General features: G+C 46.4%; 1 protein-coding gene across 2 annotated transcripts in view; it reads right to left on the minus strand.

Annotated features, from left to right (window-relative positions):
- ARFGEF2 (ARF guanine nucleotide exchange factor 2) overlaps nt 1-21,831 on the minus strand; it is a 106,885-nt gene that overhangs the window by 78,250 nt on the left and 6,804 nt on the right. For both annotated transcript variants that reach the window (XM_075528616.1, XM_075528615.1), the window contains exons 2-4: nt 8,541-8,571; nt 7,798-7,921; nt 956-1,102 (exon numbers count right to left, since the gene is read on the minus strand). In XM_075528616.1, coding sequence (XP_075384731.1) covers nt 956-1,102; nt 7,798-7,921; nt 8,541-8,571 — 302 coding nt within the window. The remainder of the gene's footprint in view (nt 1-955; nt 1,103-7,797; nt 7,922-8,540; nt 8,572-21,831) is intronic.

A 21,831-nucleotide genomic window follows, 5' to 3' on the forward strand; every position in this document is an offset into this window, starting at 1 on the left:
AAATGATGATGGCAACATATGTATAAATGTGCTTGACATGACTGATGTATGGATTGTTATAAGAGCTATAAGAGCCCCCAGTAAAATAATTTATAACGGCCCCTGAAAAAACACTTCACAACTAGACTAATAAGCAACATCATGATAAATGGGGAAAAATGGTCTATGCCAGGAATAAATCATTGATTTGCAAATTTTTAAAATATTAATAATATCAGGCAGTGCAGACACGGACTTTCTCCAGGATTACTTTCTGAGGGCCACACGTGCGAATGTCACTACTGACCCAAAACCTAGAGGGCAAAACATGGCCACTTCTCAGGTGGGCGCGTCTGACGTGATTGCACCAGGGATAATCACAGAATACACGCGTTCGAGTAGACAGCCTCCCAACTCCCTCCTGGGTTCTGGAGAGAGCTTTTCAGGGTACAGCTTACACAAAAGCTTCCCTCACACAGGTGGTAAATCAGGACTTAGGATTGGCTCCTTGGCTACACCCATGCCAATCCTTGTTCTCCAACAGGCAGATGGTACCATCGAATGCCAAATTGTTCCTGCCAGCAGAAATGGCACTGGGAAGTTGGGGAGAAGGGGGTGCGACGACATGACAAGGAGTGGGACAGATGGGCCATGTGAGTATCCATCAGGACCTGCGGAGAATCAGCAGACTAGGGAAACAGAATTTGAAGGGGTCAAGACCAGAGGATTTCACACAATTAAGTTGTCATTAGGGGAGCTGTTTTCTTGGAAAATCCACCTGGCTCCATTCTTGTCTCCATTCACATTAAAAAAAAATTCTGACACTTAACTAAGGATCTAAGTGGTGCCTGAAATTTTCTGTTCCAACTCAGCACCACCCAAGACAACTAACTTATGGAAAATTAAAAAGCCAAATTTCCAACAGTGAATGGCACTCTTAATTTACTAACCAGACCAGGCAGTTGCACAGAAATACCTTGATGATCTGTAACTGAACCCCTTCATCCGTCTGAGGGCCTTGGAAACAATTGCAAATGGTTTCCACAATCCTGTCGATCAGCCGTTTCCCTGGGGCTCCGCTGTCGGGGGCATTCCCTGTGATGTGCCCATATGCGATGAGTTTCTAAACAGGGAACAAACAGAAATGAGATGGTTCTGCCTGACTGAGTACGGAGTACTGAGTCCACCCACAACAAAAAAAGGCAGGCAGTGAGCTTGACCTTTAACTTCCCGTTCCTACAGGCTGCTCCCTAGAAGCAGGCCAGGCACGACCATCTGTGTGCCCCTCCTCCCATGCAGACTGTGCCACATCCCCAGACAAGAAGACAGTGCATGACAGTCCCCAGGATGCAGCCCAGGTGGCAGAAGCTGACAGGTCCACAAGACAGTCAATTAGTGGCTGCCGAGAAGTACAGAAGGAGCCCTGTGGCGTAGTGGGTTGTGCACTGGGCTGCTAATTACAATGTCAGCAGTAGGGTCAGCAACGTGAACCTACCAGTTGTTCTATGGGAAAAAGAGAGGCTCTTCGACAAAGAGGCATCGGTTTTATTATATTATAAACATTACACCAAGCCCACTGCTATTACGTCAATTAGTTTACAGGCCTATAATCTGGCAAAGTGGGTTATGAGGTGTCTGCTCCCTGCAAGGTTGGCAATTTGAACCTACCCGCTACTCCATGGGAGAAAGATTAGGCTTTCTGCTCCTATAAATATGGAAAGTCTTGGAAACCCACAGGGACAGTTCTACCCTGTCCTCCTGGGTTATTATAGGTCAAAACCTACTCAATGCAGTGGGTTTGGTTAAGGATGGTAAGCCTAGGAGGAACTGAAGAGTGTTTCGGGGTCTAGATTTTTTGAGGTGACAAAAATGTTTTAAAATGGGACCAGGGTGATGATTACACAACTTTGTTAAAAACATATAAAAAAATCACTCAATTGTATACTTTTAAAAGAGTATGCTAAGTAAATTACATCTCAATAAAACGGTTCAAGAAGCCATTTTGCACGTATATGCACTTCTTTCTCATTGGAAGGGCATATTTAGAAACGAAGGGGGCTATGTTTTGCTTGACAGCAGGAGCAGTAATAAGTAGCCGTGAGCGACCGGTGTTTATAGCACATTCTTGTTTTCCCTGACCTTCGACCCCCAAAAGTGGAGTAAAAACAACAACTGAATCTCACATCTATGTTACCACACAGTGCGTGTCATCAGGAGCCTGTTGTCATGCTGCGCTCAGTGCACACAGGGCCCCCGCCACGGCTGTTTGCCTGTGCAACCTCACTCCCAGCGACCGTGTCAGTCAGCAGGGTGATTTCCGAGCCTGGCTGGGATTCAGAGTCACCTAGGGGAGCTCTTGAAAGTACAGCTTCACCCAGAACTCCAGAACACAAAGCTGTGGGGCTGGGAAATCAGTCTTTTCCTCCTATTGCTGCGACTTTTGTTAGGGTGGCTCAGGGAAAGAAACATCCTAGGGTACAATCACTGCTTCGACGAAGACTGAAAATGCCCCTCCTTATCTGTCTGGAAAGTGGGGCAGTGGTTAGGAACTGGGCTGCAATCCACATGGTGGGCAGTTCAGAACCGCCAGCAGCTCAGAGGGACCAAGACTGGGCTCTGACTCCTGTAAATAGTTAAGTCAGTACTGACTTGATGGCAGTGAGAAACTGAGTACCTCTTGCTCTCTGGAAGAATGGCAACTCTGCAAAGGCATGAGGCAGCTCCTTAGTGCTTTCTCTGGGCACTTCCCACGAAAGTGCTGCTGCCATTCAATCACAGAAAGAGAAAGCGCTGGGCTCCTGCTGCACCGATGGCTGAATGAGCAGGAGAGAAGCCACACACAGTTTGCTGCTCAGGTTGGACCTCAGGGGTTTCCAGCTGTGTGGGTGGGAATGTTTCTGAGGAACAAGTCAGAAACCTTTCACCTCCTCTCCTCTCACTGCTGCTGCATACTCGGGTTACCCAGACGGCCCGGCTGGCCAGGCCACTGCTATAAGGTGCTGCAGAGCAATGCCATGGGGCAGAGCAGAACAGCCTGGCAGGGGGTTCCAGGCTATTGCCTTAGAACTGGAGGCACAATGGTTAAGGGCTTGATTGCTTTAACCCACCCAGGGGCTCCTCGGGAGAGAAGACCTGGTGCTGGGTTCCTGTCCACCTCACAGGCTAGGCCAGCCACACTGTGACGCCGTTAGTCTACCCTGTCCTTTCGGACTTCTCTGAGCCAGAATCCATCCGATGTCACCCAGGAACTTTACAGCTGTAGCTCGCCAGGCCTCTCTCCTGTGGAACAGCCAGCAACCAAGCGCTTCACTACTGCACCACCACAGACCCCCACCTGGTTGATGAGCCTGTTTCTTGTAAACATAGCATACCCTTACTCCTAATTCAGAGCCCATTTTGGTCGCTGGGACTTCAGGGAGATAACCTATGAGTGCTAAAAGCAGCCCGCACACACATGCTGCAAAGATGAACTACTGAATGCTTAAAGTATACGAAAGGATTGGACCCTGTCTTCCCCTATGTACTTCCCTACATACTCTTTAAAAGCCACCACTGCCCTCCAGATTCAGCAACATTTTAAGTTAGACTTTAACCTCTACTTTTGTTTGTACACAGGAAGACAGGACTCCACCCCCCACCCTCTATCCCCCCAAAAAAGCAGAATTCTGAGGTCCATGGGACTCCCTGGCTCAGGTAGGGGGTGGGGATGGGGCAGCTGCAGAAGGGATGGACTTTGGGGAGTGCAAGGTGACAGATACAGAAGTTCCTGCCTTATTTCTTGTCAGTGCAATGAGGGATGGGAAAAGGGGTAAAACTGGGAGGTCTATGGGTAGCAGGCCTACTGATCCCATGTCCAGAGAGGCTTTCACAGGAATGGTCTGGAATGGAGCAGAATGAGAAAAAGAAAATGCACCACAACTAACAGAACTTCAGAAGGCCAGCCGTGCCAGGAAACGGTATGGGGCAGTTAGTTCTGCCCAGTCGTGTAGGGCTGCCATGAGTGTCACAGCACTGATAGCAGGCTGCCAGGCCTCTCTCCTGTGGGACTGAACAGATGCGACAGAGGTCAGGTTCTTGGTGTGACATACAGAACTAGTTAAACAAATGAAGGAGCCCACTGGCATAGTGGTTCCACACTGGGCAGCCAGTGAAAGGTTGGCAGCTTGAACCCACCCACCAGTTGCTCCGTGGGAGAAAGGTATGTCGGCTTGCTTCCACAAAGAAGACAGCCTTGGAAACCTGATGGTGCAATTCTATTCTGCCCTCTAGGGTGGCTATGTGTAGGACTTAACTTGAAAGCAATGGGTTTGGTTTGTATAATGTATAAATGAGAGTAAACAAAAAGTATTGCCACAAAATTACAGAAACCTTTATTACACACACACACACACACACACACACAATTTTACAATTGAAGAAATAAGAATACACTAGAAAGATAATCTCAAAGCACTTTTTTTTTTTTTTCCAAACCACTGATACAGGATGGAAACAACGGGGAAACACCGTGGAGCCCATTCACTCACTCACACAAGACCGAACCCTCCTGCTCACCCTCCTTCCCTGGACCGAGCCTGAAGGAAGGAATGTGGAGACTCTCACTTGGTGGAAATGAGTAGCTATGAGTCTCCAGGAGTCTCTCAGTGGCGAGAGGGGACACTTAGCTAACGGTGCTCACGACAAGCCAAACCCGAGCTCCTTTCACCGCGTTCTCATGCCTTTCAAGTGCCCAGAGTCGAGTACAGAATGTGTCAACAGCTTCCTCCTGCCCAAACCGAGCTTCACCTGGAAGCACTGGCCTTCTGCTTCTAGGGCAGAGGTTACCTCACCTGTCCTGGGAAAAAGCTGTCAGACGGGCTTTCCAAGACTGCCACTCAGAAATTACATCTATGCTGTATTCCAGGGAGTACCAGCCACTTTTGAGTATTATAAAAGGAAGGTATATTTTGCATTGTGTATGCTAATCAAAGACATCCTAAAGTAGCTATTAAACGACAGAGAACTGCCATATAAGAGAGAGACAGCCATAGGCCTCAAGACTGGTACTGCACGCTTACATTTACAGCCCAGGGCTGGAAAGAGTGGACTCAAGAACATACAGCAGGAAGCCCACGTTCCCAGTAGAAACCCTACACACACACACACACACACACACACACACACACACACACACACACGGCTGGAAAGAGTGGACTCAAGAACATACAGCAGGAAGCCCACGTTCCCAGTAGGAACCCTACACACACACACACACACCACCACCACCACCACCACCACCCCCGCGTTCCAGAAACAAGCTGATTCTAGGCAAACACAGCATATTTTCAATTAAAGAAGCCAGAACCACAGGACAATAGTTACATAAAGGATCAGATACTAAATATTGAGGTGTGTTGGGTCACAGAGCCTGTTAAAACCATCAACTCTGTTATAGTGGCAGGAAAGCAGCCAATAAGTAAGCAAATGGATGTGTCTGTTTCTAATTAAGTTTTAATCATTAAAACAGGTGGCAGGCCAGATTTTACCCGCTGGCTGTAGTTTAATAACCCCGGGTTAAGAGCACTGACAGGGTGGAGAAGTCCTGGACGGCCCCCAAATCCTCTAACTTCCCTGGCCAGGGGATGTAGGACTGGGTTGGTCACGGTACTCTCTCCACCTCAGTTTCTTTAGTTCTGAATGTGGACAAGGGTAAGCACCTCTGAGGGTTGTGGTGGAGCTGAAACAGGCAATGTGGAAAAAGCACTTAGAAGCTCCAGCACAGGCTAAGTGCTCCATCCATGTCTGTCAGTGTTCTCAGCACATCGATCGCGTTTAAACACCAGCTACAGCTACAAAACTCAATCTTAACACAGAATGAAAAAAAAAAACAGCTACAATTAAGCTGATGCCCAATTTCCTCAAAAATGTTCACAGCAAAAATATTTGGGGACAGAAGTCGGCCTTAAGCATGCCATTTAAAGATTCTTGGCTCATTAGGTTTCACCTAGGACAATCTGTACAGAAATACAGAATGAGAAAATGGCTTTTCCTTTGGAAGAGCTGCTTCTGTAAAAAATGTCACCACTCTCATGCATACTTATCAAGGAAGATAGCTCAACAGAGTAAATAAATATTGACCAGAGATGACAGAAATATGGTGCACCCGCTGCCAATTTGCAGCCCTGAGTCTAGAGAGATATAACCAGACATGCTACTTTTGCTCAAGAAACCCAGATGAGGTTTCAGAAACCTTCTCAACACAATTCTTTAAACAATCCTAATACATAGACTCTGTTTACTATCCTTGTTTTAGAAAGCAGCAGTACACTGTGAATCTCTTTAATATGTTTTAATAAATTTATCAACATTTTTTTCATCAATTCAAATCACCCACAAATATTAAGAGCTTATGTTCTTTGTAATAACCTTGCATAAAGGATGCCCCAAATGGTCACAGCACATGTGAAGGGATTGCCCGGTGTGGGAAGCATCACGTGGTGTGCACTGTATCTGCACGAGACTATATAGAGGACGTCTTGAGAAGAAAAAGACAGTGAAGCTGGACTATCACTAAGGAACACACGGTAGCCCTGTTGCTGCCTCTCACTCCCCTTCACGGGGGCACACATCACCCTACATTCGCCACACTTTCTCAGTAAAAGATGATTTGCAAGAAAATTAGTTATGAAAAAAAGAGAGAAGCACTTATGGCTTTAATTAGCCCTGTGGCACAGTGGTTACAGGTTGGGCTGCTAACTTTTAAAGTCAGCAGTTCAAAGCCACCTTCCATCCCATGGGAGAAAGATGAGGCTTTCTTCTTCTAAGAGTTACAGTCTTGGAAACCCACAGGGGCAGTTCTACCCTGTCCTGTAGGGTCTCTCTGAGTCAGAACTAACTGCATGAAAGAGAGTGTAGGATTTTTTTGTTTTAAAGAGGTTGCTTAAAATTGCCTTATGTGTTCATGTGGCTCCAAAATTCCAATTACTGCTAAAAATTTCATTGAGAAATAAGGGGGCTTCAAAAAGTTTGCAAAGGAAAAAAAGACAATGGAATTTTTTTCTACAAGCATTTTGAATCCCTCTTGTTCATAAGAGAACTCAATAAATCGAATACTTATTGGGAAGTAAGTTCTTGTTTCAGCTCCCGATTCCCTTTCGCATCAGATCTCGGTGAAGAGTAAGTTTACAGTGCTCTTTCCACTTACGCCCACCCCGAGCCCCCCACCCCCAAGAGCACTTGAGTACCAGGCTGCTGACAGCTCCAGCGCCAGGACTGCACAGAGGTTGGAGAGAGGCCCCTGTACAAAGCCCAATTGAAGGAGGGTGTGGTAGTTATTACATAATCTGGTGTCAATTTGAGGATTCAGAGTGAAGGGGTGGAGTCTAGCCTGTCAATTAGGTAGTAGCTTGATGACCTCACTTGGAAGGTGCTAGAGAAAAATAGCTCACTGGAAGCAGGACACATACGCACTCCTTGCGAGACATCCCTGTGGAGCATAAACATAGAAAGAGACTGATGGAGCCAGACTTCTGGAGTTGGCTAGCCAAGTGGAACCCCTGCCAGTGCTGAGATGCTTACAAGGCCACTAGATCCGCAATACTTCCCACCCACTGGCCTGTGAGCTTCCTGCATTCGGCATCATTGCATGGGTTTTGAGTGTAAAGAGGACTTTGTAGATTGGTATCGGACATATGGGCTAATATCGGACTTATGGACTTGATCTGGACTGGGATGATTTCTCAATATTCAACTGCTCTTGTATATAAAGCTCTTTCTTATACATATATGCATGACTATAAATTTGTTTCGCTAGTCTACCCAGACTCACACATATGGTACCTGCAAGCAGTCGAGAGATGTGCTGACCACCCGTGGGGACTTGGACTGGCATGCTAGCTCGAATGGCAGGAAATACTTGTCGGCTTCAATGAAGTTTGCCTTTGGTGGTGCTGCAGCGCCAAGTCTGGGGGGAGATGGGGTGCGGAGATATGTGGGAGAGGATGGAAGAAGATGTAAAATATACAAAGCCCAAGTTTCCTACCCATCACCCCAATTTCCCCATTCTACTTGTAAACATTTCACTAAAGGTAGCTGAAAACTGGAATCAGCGAGGCTAGGGAATGAGAAAATCACCCAAGAGCCCCCCACAGAGTGCTAGGTCCTGGCTGGAGTCCTGGTGTCAGCCAGGACAGAGTTGTATTTCTCAACTGTGACTAACTGGTACCATTCGTCTGCCCATCAGGAGCAGCCACTTAAGGAGCAGGCTGTTCTCATGCCTAAAGAAGCAGGACATACAAAGAGAGAAAATTTTGCAGTTTCTGTCAGGAAAGGGTACAAAAGCATGAACTTGACTTTTATTTACCCTTTCCTCCAAACATGCAGTGACTGAGCCAGCAACCTATTAACCCAGCAGTGGTTCCAACCTGTATCACGTCAGACTGCCTGCCCAGCACTGTGCCAGGAGAGATTGTGCCACCCCTGAGTATCAGAACTATCAGAAAGCATACAGGGATGATGCCTCCATCTCTTCTGCTTAGCTCTGTACTCATGTTTTCCAGCAGGAAAAAAATGTTACCACTCACCTCTGCTTTTCTATTTCAGTTTTAATCTCATCTGGTGGGGAAGAGAGAAAGACACATTAGAAGCATGCAGCATTTGTGCAAAAGAAAACAATGTAAGATATTGTGAAATCATTGAAAATCGTGTTTATGGCATTTTAAACTGAAATGTCTACATGAAGGGGAAAAAGTAACTCTAATAAGGGCTTCATTTCAGTTCAACCGAGATGGAATTCTTTTAAAAATGCTTATGCAGATTCAGTACACCTGAAATGCAAATTGTCAGCAGGGGATGCCAGCAGAACTCTCAGCATTCTGCAAACAAAAAATGTGCCCAGATACATCCAAATGTCCCCTGGGGGACAAAATTGTCTCCCTCCCACCCTCGCTGGAGAACCACTGATTAGAAAAGGAAAAACTCCAAACTCACTGGTCTGGAGTCAATGCTGACTCGCAGTGACCCCCTGTGGATTCTGAGACTGCAACTATTTACAGGAGTAGAAAGCCCAGTCTTTCTCCCCAGGAATTGTTGATGATTTCAAACTGCCAACCATGCTGATCACAGCCCAACTCAGAATCACTACACCACCGGGGCTCCGTAGATAAGGAAAGGAAGGTGCGAAAATGTTAGGTAACTTGCTTGTGGCCACACATCCAAGAAGTCGGGAACAAGAATTTGATTCCAGACATTCCGCCCCCTAGTCCTTGTTCTTACCTACCGTATATACTCCTGTATAAGCCAAGTTTTTCAGCACAAAAAATGTACTGAAAAACTTGGGTTCAGCTTATACATGGGTCAGTGGTACCCCAGCGAGATGTTACACCTCGCTGGGGCCCCCGAGGTATCAGATGAGCGCCCGTTATCTTGCGGGTGATTGCCGTTTCTCGGCCGCCCTGCTGATACTGCAGGGCTTTGAACGTTTGTTTACTCACATCTAACCAATCAGAGCTGTCCTATGACGTGTATCTTTGAATAAGCCTTTTAAAGACCGTGTGTGAAGGATGTGGCATGAATTTGATGTCATCTGGTCAAGCCTGACTAACAAAAGGAGGAGATCTCATGAAGCCTGACATAGAGTTAATAGCAAAGTGGGTTCGAGATGCATGGGAAGACATTCCAGAAGACATGGTATGACGTGCCTTCTAGAAATGTAGTATTAGTAATGCTATGGATGGCAGTGAAGAGGCGATCTTAGTGAGGACAGTGTCTATGATGACCTAACACCAGCTGAAGCTCTGCATTGGGATACGGATGATGATGAGAAATCCAGTTTTGAAGGATTTTAACGCTTTACATTTTAGCTTGGTTGCTGATTGAGCTCAGGGAATAGTACTCTTAAGGTATCATTGTTGATACCTTATTGTTTTCGTTGAACCTATTTTCCACTTACTGAGCTGGTTTACTAATGTTAAATGACCTATTGTCCTTTTATTTAGGTTTTATTTAAAATAAATATTTAAATACATTACTCCACTGATGTCTCAATTTTTAGTAATTTTATTTTCATTTGTTTTGATTATTGAAACTCACCAATAGCTTCTGCATTTTTCACCCTAGGCTTATACTTGAGTCGATCAGTTTTTCTGGTTTCCCAGGTAATAATTAGGTACCTCGGCTTACACTCGGGTTGGCTTATATTCGAGTATATACGGCATATCCTATGGTGTAAAATCTAGGTTAAGAATAGCCAATGCCCTATTTTAACACATTAACAGCTCAACTGTATAAATATGTACACTAGATTGCAAACAAAAATGGCAAGATATTTAAACAGTTCTAAGAAAATATCCCCAAGTTTCTAAGTCGTGAGATGAGGATTTCTTGCCCTTTGTTCATATTCTCTGTGATACACAACTTTTATTGGCTGAAACTTGATTTGTAGATCTTCACCATGGAGTTCCAACAACAACATGGCCAGGGGTATAGGAACAAAGCAGTGTTACTCAGAAATCCCAATCTCGAAGAGAGCTCTGATTCCAGGATCATTTGTGCATTATGGGACAGCAGCCTACTCTGAAGTTCACGCAATCTCTTTCAACTGTCTGTCATGAGGATTATACATTAGTCCCTACTAGCAAAACAGGCCAGGCCAGCAGGTGGCCTGAATACTCTGTCCTCAGACCACCTCCAAAATCTGGGATTCTCTATGTATTTCCCAAGAGCTAGTACTTTGGCCCCAGCAAGCCCAGGACACATTGCTTGAGCAATTCTATTCTAAACTTTAGGATGTGAGAACAGGCTATCGGAACAGATTTCTATCATCCAGGTCTTGTCACGTCAGCGTTTTCTGAGGGGCAGATAGTTACACACAAGCCAACAGGAAACACTCAGATGACTATCTCAAGCACTCTGCTCAGGGCTTACAGAAGCAAGTTCCTTTAAGGAAGCAGCCCGCTTCACTTAGCTAAGACCCAGGAGGCTGTGGATGTGGCCAAGGAAATGGAACCCCAGCAGCCGGTGGTCAAATTTTCGCCTTTCAGAAACCAACACCCACAATGCCAAAGCTCTGTTTGGGTGCAGAGACTACAAAAGCAAAGAACCCTGGAGGCCAGGTGAGGACGTTCAAGGACAGCATAGGTAGGTGTAAGGCAGCAGGGGCAGCTACTCAGCCAGCCAATGAGATAGCAGCTCTGTAGCCCCAGCTGGCTGGTGCCTCCAGAGATTCTGAGCCCAGGATGCCAATTCTGATTTGTCCAGAGATTAAAACCCTGAATCATGGGGAAAACTTCAACTGGCTTTAGGGAAAAGCTGAGAACCTAGGAGAAAGTGCTTCACTGGTAGCAGAAAGGCAATTTAAAGGGATAAAAATGGCTTTAAAGAACTAGGACCAGCACTGTGAGAATACACATCCAAGTCTGTACAAGGCAAATGCTGCTCAGTCAATAAACAGAAGCTAAGGGGCCAGGAGATCAGGGTTCAAGTCCAGATTTCACTGAATTTTACAGATAAGGAAACAAGACCTAGAGGTTCAGGTTCAGTCCTTTGCCTGAGGTCACAAGTGATGGAGCTGCAACTTGAACCCAGAAAACCTGGTACCAGAGCCTGTGTTCATCATAATCTCTTGGTGCCCCCCACTCTCAAATTGTTATTCCCCAAACTCCAAACTCACTTCCATGAAGTCAATGTTAACTCAAAGCAACTGATAGGACAGAACTGCCCCTGTGAGTTTCCGAGACTGTAACTTTAAAAAAAAAATCATTTTATTAGGGGCTCATACAACTCTTATCACAATCCATATATACATCAATTGTGTAAAGCACATTTGTACATTCATTTGCTCACCCCAAGCCCCTGGCATCAGGTCCTCATTTTTCTCTTCCCTCTACACTCCCCTCTCCCTCATGAGCCCTTGATAATTATAAGAGAAATAAGCCCCATCTTTTTCCTGAGAAGCAGGAGATAGTTTTGAACTGCTGACTCTACAGTTAGCTGCCCAATGCAGCATAAGTACAATGCTACCAGGGCTCTTTGTTGTTGTTGTTATGAGCTGCTCCTAAATCAGCCCCAATTAATGGTGTTCCCATGTACAATAGAAAAAAGTGTTGCCCGGTCCTGCGCCACTCCATTAGATCACTGTGGATGAAGCATTTTCATTCTCTGATTTTCAGAAGCTGTGGTAGTTATATAACCTTGTGTCAACTTGAGGGCATTATGAGTGAAGAGGTGGTCTCTAGCTTGTCAATCAGGTCACAGCCTGTTTGATGCCTTCTTGTGGGTGTGACCTTATCATGAGAATTCTGGGAGTTTCCTTTTTTCCACCCTGGAGGAAAGACCCACTCTCTGCTTCACTTCCCTGTTGACAAGCCACGTGGAGCCATGCTGATCTGATGGCAGTTAGAGCCCTGGAGATGCGTCCACCACCATTGGATCCACAAGACTTTCCACACACCGACCTGTGACCTTCCTGAATTGGGCATCATTGCATGTGCTACGTGTATCTAAAGAGGAATTTATGGACTAGTATCAGACAGATGGGCTAATATCAGACTTAGGGACTTGATCTGGACTTGGCTGGGATGTTTTCTCTATAGCCAAGTGCTCTTTGATATGAAGTGCTCTCTTACACAGGAGTGTCACTGGATTTATATTTTTAGTCAACCTGGTCTAACACAGAAGAGGATCCTAGGCTTTTTTTCTTCTTAGTCCATCCTAGTCTGGAAACTTCACTGAAACCTGTTCAGCATCATACCAATATGTAATCCTCTTGACAGGTGGTAGCTGTGCATGAGGCACACTGGCTGGGAATCAAACTTGGGTCTCCATACAAAAAGTGAATATCCTACCACTGAGCTCCCAGCACCCCAGTACTGATATAAGCATTTCATATTTAACAATAAATGCAGAACAGCAAAAACGCATGATCCTGCTATCACTGCTACCAAGCCTGAACCCAATCCAGTCTTAGGCTAGCTTATCACCTTGGCCTTGGAGCCTCCCAACCTCCTCTCCTGGACTGTGGGGCCTGACCACCACTGTGATGCACCCTATTTTCCAAATGAGACATGCAGCGGGGCAACATTAACCTATAATACAGGGCCAGCAAGTAGAAGAAAAGGCCTCCACTGCGCACACAGGGATCAGGGAGGGCAGCTCCAGGAGCCCAAGGAATAGCCCACACTGACCCTTATGTTCACAGCTGGACTTCCTTCATTCATGCTTTAGCACCTCGTAAGAAACAGGAATTAAAAAAAACAAACAGGAATTGCTGCACTTTAAACTACCTGATAAAGGGAGGTATGTGGGGTGTGGGGGGGTTAATCTTCAAAAATTTCTCTCCACTAGGCCCAACAGAAGGAGCTCTGGAGCTGCAGTGGTTACCCTAGCCACTCCACAGGACAAAGATGAAGCCACCTCCTTCTACAACGATTACAGCCTGGGAAACCTGGGGAAGTTCTACTGTCCTATAGGGCCATGATGAGTTGGAACTGATTGATGGTAGTGGGTCAGTACACAAGGGGCCCAGATGATACATAGTAGGTTCTTGTGGGGCTGCTAACCCCCCTGGCCAGAGAAAGGCCTTCTGCTGCTATAAAAAGTTACAGTCTCGGAGCCCCCACGGCAGTTCTGCCCTGTCCCGTGGGGTCGCAATGAGTCAGAGTGGACTTGATGGTAGTGAGTTGAGTTGGGAGGAAGACAAAGTCCACGGGAAGACGGGAGAAGGTGGTGGCTTGCCTGACCTACATTTCTGACAGGGAAGTGATGTTGCTGGCCTGGCCCTGCTATACAAGTTCTGTGTAGGGGAGAGAAGCTTCACGCTGAAGCACAGCATGGCGCCAATTTGGCAGGTCAGAGATGAGTAAATATTAACTGTCCTTCATACTCCGACCCAACAGGTGGATTCTGGATACATCTGGTTAACACATCACCTTCTCATCACTGAGAAAAAGGAATCAGGAAGGAGGATGTGTGGTGGGGGAGATGGTTATTGTGGTGGGGCAGACTGGGATAGTGGCAAGGAGATAGTGTGAGATTCAGAGCTGGGCCCAGGGTGGGATGGAGGTGGGTAGCCAAACTGCCATGAGGCCCATTTCTGACTCTGAAAAAGTGAGCCCATGTGCTGTCCAGACTATGACGAGGCATGTGAGCAGGACCAGCGGCCGTGGAGTTGACGCTGACTCAAGGCAACCCCTGTGTGCAGGTAACTCTCACAATAACCTCGCGAGAAGTACTGGCTGAACAATGACCAACACGCTATCTGGCACTCAGGCAGTCAATAAATGATGGTCAAAAACCGGGAGCCAGCAATATTGAAAGATCCCCAGTGTTAGGCAGCCACCAAGCAAAGGCAAGGGGAAGAAGAAAATGAGTGGAGTGCAGAGGATCATTCACTGAGTGTTTGCTAAGGGCAGGCTCTCTGTCATTACCAACCTCACCCCCACCTCCACCCCGGGGATTCAGGTAAGGGGCCTGAGAGAATGTCAGTTGCTAGCCTAGTGTTAGTGACCACAGGATGGATGGTGATGGAGGAGGGGCTGATGGTGGGATATACCCACTCCCACTTATTGTTCCACACTTTCAAAGGCACTGCCTTCCCAAATGCCACCTGGGCAAGAGCAGCAATAAATGAGCCTTCCCAGGATGTACCACCTGGGTGTTGCCCGAGGCCACACCCCCTTACTAACCAGCAACTCGGGTACCAGCTCCCACTCTTCCTACCACTCCTCCCAAGGTGAGTCCAACAATGCCCATTACCAACTTCAAAACCCAATAATCTCATCAATGGGCCTTCAATTCTCCTCAAACATCTGATCTGTCACAACCCTCCCTCCCTACCATGCAGACCAAACGAAAACACTCCACTGCTGTCCAGTTGATTCTGACTTAGCAATCCTACTGGACAGAGGGGAATTGCCGCAGCTAGTTTCCAAGGCCGTAAGCTTCCTCCTGTGGAGAGGCTCGAGGGTTCAAACTGAGGGTCTTTGGGTTAACAGCTGAGCCCTTTAGCCATGACTGTGCTAGCAAAGCTTCTGTACAAACTGGCCCCATCCCTCAGGTCCTCCTTGTCCCACTCCAGTCTTCCTCCTATCTAAACCATTGTGTGGCCAGTCCCACTCTGAATCTGTCCCAATCCAGGACTGTAGCACTCCTTCCTGCTCCCCGCTCACAATCCGATCTGTGCAAAGCCCAGCAGGACCTTTCTTCGACCTGTCAGAACCTGCAGATTGTGGAACCTTTGGTTGCCAGCCAACCTGGCAGCATCCTCCTTCATTAGCCAGATGGAGCGCACGGGCAGGGTTGTTATCAGAATGAGAGACAATACCTGTGTTAACTTTGGCTCTCAGACCTTTAGCCTTAACTCCGGGCAACATTCCAAACTTAGATCTACCAACAACTACCACCCTCTTCTGACTTGTCTCCACCTCACCAGACTTCTGACAACAGGGCAACTTGGTTGGTAAGTAAAATCATAATCTCCAACAGAAAATGGAGACCGAACAGTGACCACTCTGCCTATTTCTCTACCTGTTGTCATCAAGTAGATCAAACTCATCGTTAACCCAAAAGGCCAGAGAACTGCCCCATGGAGTTTCCTAGGTTTTTGTTTAATCATTTTATTGGGGGCTCATACAGCTCTCATCACAATCCATACATCTATTCATTGTATCAAGCACATTTGTACATATGTTTCCATCACCATTTTCAAAACATTTTCTATTTGAACCCTTGGTTATCAGCTCATTTTCCCCCTCCCTCCCTCATGAACCCTTGATAATTTATAAATTATTTTTTCATGCCTTACACTGACCAATGTCTCCCTTCACCCACTTTTCTATTGTCCATACCCCTAGGAGGGGGTTATATGTAAATCATTGTGATCAGACCCTCCTTTCTCCCCCCATCTTCCCTTACCCTCCTGGTATCATTATTGGTCCTCAGGGGTTTATCTGTCCTGGATTCCCTGTGTTTCCAGCTCTTAGCTATACCAGTGTACATGCTTTGGTCTAGCCCAATTTATAAAGCAGAATTGAGGTCCTGACAGTGGTGGGGAGAAAGCACTAAAGAACTGGAGGAAAGTTGTATGTTTCATCGGTGCTATATTGCACCCTGACTGGCTCTTCTCTTCCTTGTGACCCTTCAGAAAGGGGATGTCAAATTGTCTACAGATGGGCTTTGAGTCTTCACTCCGTGCTCCCCCTCATTCACATTGATATGAGTTTTTGTTCTGGGTCTCTGATACCTGATCCCATCGACACCTCATGATCACACAGGCTGGTGTGCTTCTTCCATGTGGGCTTTGTTGCTTCTGAGCTAGATAGCTGCTTATTTGTCTTAAGCCTTTAAGACCCTAGACGTTATATCTTTTGATAGTCGGGCACCATCAGCTTTCTTCACCACATTTACTTATGTACCCATTTTGTCTTTAGGAGTTTCCTACAGTAGACTGCCTCATCTTTCCTGGGTGGAGCAGCTGGTGGTTTGAGCAGCTGGCCTTTCAGTTAGCAGCTGAGCACATAGCTACTGCATTACCAGGGCTTGTTGTGCATTTCTGGGCTCTCCTTAAATATCCTGCATCTCTTGCCTAATCATCACCCATAACCACCTTCCTCCTTACTCACAGTGATGTGCTGGCCTTCTACTTCATTCAGAAAGTAGACACCACTGCAAGGAGACTCCCTCAGCTTCCTGTCAGCAACCTGCAAACTGACCTACTTCTGTACCCATCAACTCTGAAGGAAGTGTCTCACCCCTCCACCTCTGTGGTCTCTTAGCTCTACCTGCATTCTCCTCTTCCACCGCCAGCACCCTAACCCAAGCCACCAGGTAAAGACCCCAACTGGTCCCTCTGTCTCATTCCACACCTCTCTCTACACAGCAACCAGAGGGATTCCCTTAAAATGCAATTCCAGATTACACCCTTCCTTCGCAAAAGCCTCAATGGCTTACAATTTCACTCTATGGATACTACAAAATCTTGACCTTGGCCCTGCAAGCCTCCATATGATCTGGGCCCCTACTGCCCCTCGGGCTTCACTCTCTACTCCCCTGCCTTCCCTGAACCACTTGCTGTTCAGGAACATGCCAAACAAATCCTTGTTTCAGGGACTCTACTTGCTATTCCTGTGCCTTTGAATGGCCTCCCCCAGCTAGCATTCTGGCTCCCTCCTTCACTGCCTTCAGATTGCTGCTCAGTGTCATTTCTTCAGAGCCTCCTTCCTCACCACCTCTCTATCCTATCCCTCCACATCACGCTGTATCTTTCTTGTCATTTAAAAAAAACAAAACAACAGCGTTGCTCTGGTTTATTTTTGTTCACAGAGTTTATCACCTTTGTCATGCTATCAATCAGCTCACTTAGCTGTCTTCCACAGTGGAATACGTGCTCCATGACATCGGGGATTTGTGTCCGTTCTGTTTACTGCTGAGTCCCTTGCACCTAAGAAAGTGCCTGGCCCGGCCCCACTATGAGACATGACATCACTCATTGACCCATAGCCCTACAGGCGACAACACCAGAGACACAGTGAGGGAATTGCACCCGATCGGATCCCACCACACCGAGGCAAAACATTATGGGGGTGCAACAGAACAGCAAGGGAATGGAGTGGCGAGGTCCCCAGAGAAGGCTGAAGTTGGACTTTGGGGCCAGGGCGTGGTGCCTCAACAGACTGAACTGGAAAACACTCCTAAAGGCCAAAAAACAATTCTTGAACTAACTACAAGCTTTTCTTTCTTGTTGTGTTTTGTTTTTGTCATTGATTTGTTGTTGTTTTGTTACTATTGTTACTTGGTTGTGCTGTCTTGTTTTTGTGCATGTTATTATCTCCGCAGGTCTGTCTAAATAAGATAGGCTGGATGAACAATAGGAGAAGAGAACAACGGGACCAATAGTTCCGGGGAGACACAGGATAGGGGGAGTGGAGGGGAAGGAAGTGGTGTTAATAAACCCAGGGACAAGGGAACAACGAGCGATCCAAATCAGTGGGGAGGAGGGTGTGGGACCCCTGGTTGGGCAGGATCAAGGGTAATGTAACTAAGAGGAATTGCTGAAACCCTGGTGGGGACTGAGCATGATAGTGCGACAGGAGGGAAGTCAAAGGAAATAGAGGAAAGACCTGGGAGGCAGAGGGCATTTATAGAGGTCTAGATAAAGAAATGAACATATGCAAATATATTTGTACACGAGGATGGGGAAATAGATCTATGTGTATTTATTTATAAGGTTAGTATTAAGGTAGCAGAGGGACATTGGACCTCCATTCAAGTACTCCCTCAATGCAAGAACACTTTTTTCTATTACATTGGCATTCTATGATGTTCACCTTTCAGACACAACTGCTGAAGACAAAGTGGGTGAGCAACTAAATGTGGTGAAGAAAGCGTATGGTGCCCGGCTATCAAAAGAGATAGCGTCTGGGGTCTTAAAGGCCTGAAGGTAAACAAGCGGCCATCTGGTTCAGAAGCAATAAAGCCCACATGGAAGAAGTACACCAGCCTGTGTGGCCGCGAGGTGCTGAAGGGATCAGTTATTAGGCACCAAAGAACAAAAAATCATTACATTGTATGCTCATCTCCATGATATGATCCCTGAAGACAAATGGGTGCATAAGCAAATGTGGTGAAGAAAGCTGATGGTGCCCGGCTATCAAAAGATATAGCGTCTGGGATCTTAAAGGCTTGAATATAAACAAGCGGCCATCTAGCTCAGAAGCAACAAAGCCCACATAGAAGAAGCACACCAGCCTGTGCGATCACAAGGTGTCAAGGGATCAGGTATCAGGCATCATCAGAACAAAAAAGTCTTACCATAGTGAATGAGCGGGGAAATGCAGAGTGGAGACCCAAAGCCCATTTGTAGGGCACTGGACATCCCCTTACAGAAGGGTCTTGGGGAGGAGACGAGACAGTCAGGGTGCGATGTAGCAACAATGAAAAATACAACTTTCCTCTAGTTCCTAAATGCTTCCCCCCGCCCCCCCACTCCCACTGTCATGTCCGAATCCTACCTTACAAGTCTAACTAGACCAGAGGATGTACACTGGTACAGATGGGAATTGGAAACACAGGGAATACAGGGTGGATGATTCCCTCAGGACCAGCGGTGTGAGTGGCGATACTTGGAGGGCATAGGGAGGGTGGGTTGGAAAGGGGGAACTGATTTCAAGGATCTACATGTGACCTCCTACCTGGAGGACATACAGCAGAAAAGTAGGGGAAGGGAGATATGGGACAGAGCAAGATATGACAAAATAATAATTTATAAATTATTAAGGGTTCATGAGGGAGGGGGGAGGGGGGGAAATGAGGACCAGAGGCCAGGGGCTTGGGTCGAGAGCATATGTTTTGAGAATGATGCAGGCAAGGAATGTACAAATGTGCTTTGCACAATTGATGTATGTATGGATTGTAATAGGAGTTGTATGATTCCCTAATAAATGATTAAAAAAAAAAGAGTAAGTGCCTGGCACAGAGAAAAGTACTCGGTAAATATCCTGTGACCGAATAATAGGCTGTACTTTCTCTTTCTGGTATTCCTTATCCTTTACTGGCTCCATTCCCAAGACAATCACACAAGCTCAAGCCTCATCTACCTTTTAAAAAAGCAAAGCAAACGCCCATCATTCACATCTCCCTCCTTCTCTTCACACGACAAACAAGGAGAGAGGATCTCTGCTCACTTTGTCCTCACTGCCACTCCTGCATCAACCCACTGCAATCTGGCTTATCCCCCATGCCATCAACAAACCAGCTCATGTGAAGATCACCAACGACCCACATGAGTCAAAATCTGATGGACAGTTTTTCTGTTTTCATCTGACTTCATCTCCCTGCAGCATTTGAATTTACTGATCTCATCCCTCCCTCCTACAAGAAACGTCCTTACTTTTGGCTACATAACCTCACATTTTCTGACTTATTTCCCCAACCCACTGCATTTCCACCCCCACCCAAAGCTACTGCTTCTGCCCAGCCAGGGAAGGCTGGTGCTCCTCAGGGGCAGGCATAATTACCCCTTTCCCATCCTTCTTCTGTCACTCCCTCATTATGTCATCTCTTCCTCCATCCCCAGAGATGCTGATGGCTCTCACCAACCAGACCTTGCTTATGAACATCTGGCTCATGCATTTACTTCCTACTCCTCATGCCCAACTAAATACTCGAAGGCCATTCAGACTCAACTATCCAGGTCCTAGTTCATTAGCAATGTTCCTCTCCCAACATGGTCCTCTTTCCATATTCCAATCTTAAAGGACAACCCCACCGCCCACCCACCTAGATGGTTCAGAACTCACGCTCTTCCTAGCCCTTCACATAGCTTTGTTAGCTTTACTGCCCAACAAGTCAGGAGTCCAGCCACACTGCTGTACTGCTATTGTTCCCACTCTGGTCCAGGTCACCAGCATCTCACCGGGATGACAACAGCTTCTTCGCTTATCCCTCAGCAATCCCTTAATTTAGTGGTTCTCAACCTAATGCCTCGAACCTTTAATACAGTTCCTCATGTTGTTGTGACCCCTCCAACCATAAAATTATTTTCGTTGCGACTTCTTAACTGTAATTTTGCTACTGTTATGAAATTGGGTGACCCCTGTGAAAGGGTTGTTCGACCCCCAAAAGGATCATGACCCACAGGTTGAGAACTATTGCCTTAATCCCTTTGGTCTTACTCCAAGAAGTTCTGAACACTGGGATCCAAGTGACCTTTCCAGAAGGCATACCTGGTCATCTTATCATTCTTGTCCTTGTTTAAAAATCCTCTGTCCCACTGGACATCCCCTTACGGAAGGGTCGCAGAGAGGAGACGAGCCAGTCAGTGGGCAGTGTAGCAATGATGAAACATGCAACTTTCCTCTAGTTCTTAAATGCTTCCTCTACCCACTATCATGATCCCAATTCTACCTTACAAATCTAGCTAGACCAGAGGATTTACACTGGTACACCTAGGAACTGGAGACACTGGGAATCCAGGACAGATGATCCCTTCAGGACCAGTGGTGAGAGTGGCAATACCGGGAAGGTGGAGAGAGGGTGGGGTAGAAAGGGGGAACCAATTATAAGGATCTACATATAACCTCCTCCAGGGGGATGGACAACATAAAAGTGGGTGAAGGGACACGTCGGACAGTTTAAGATATGACAAAATCATGGAGGGGGAAAATGAAGGGCTCAAGCAGAAAGCAAATGTTTTGAGAATGATGTGGGCAACAAATGTACAAATGTGCCTGACACAATGGATGGATGGATGGTTATACGAGTTGTACGAGTCCACAATGATTAAAAAAAATCTTGTGTCATCTCCCTGCTTTCAATATACAGATCAAGCTACTTTTTCCCCCACCTCAACCCAAACCCCTCTCCCCACTCATTCACCATGTTCCTGTTTCCTAAACAGCCAGGCTCCTCTCTGCCACAGGGCCTTTGCACATGATGTTCCCACTTTGCACATGCAAAGCCTACAGTTAGTATTCATAGTTAGTATTCATCCTTTAGATCTTAAGGATTACTTCCTTTGGATGTCTTTCTTTGCCCCTTTATTAAATGCCCTTGCTGGATCAGGTTTCTCTCCTTGCGAGAGCTTCCCAGAAGGTATGATCCTTGGAATAATGGCCATCTCCCCCTTTAAATACAACTCCATCAGAGCAGGGTCCTTGTTTGTTTTGTTCCCTTGTATCACGGCACTGGGCCTGACATCCAAATAAAGGATCTACTAAGTGAGTGCTGGCCAGTCGAAAAGGCTAACAAATATAAAGTGACCACTCCCAAGCATTAAGGGAAATTTTAAGAATTTTATGTCCTAGCACAAGAAGGTCATTCTTTCAACAAATTCTCAGAAAATACTTGAACTAAAAAGACTTACTTGTAACTCAGTCAGTA

This window comes from Tenrec ecaudatus, chromosome 12 (assembly GCF_050624435.1).
Source record: "Tenrec ecaudatus isolate mTenEca1 chromosome 12, mTenEca1.hap1, whole genome shotgun sequence".
Taxonomy (NCBI): Eukaryota; Metazoa; Chordata; class Mammalia; order Afrosoricida; family Tenrecidae; genus Tenrec; species Tenrec ecaudatus.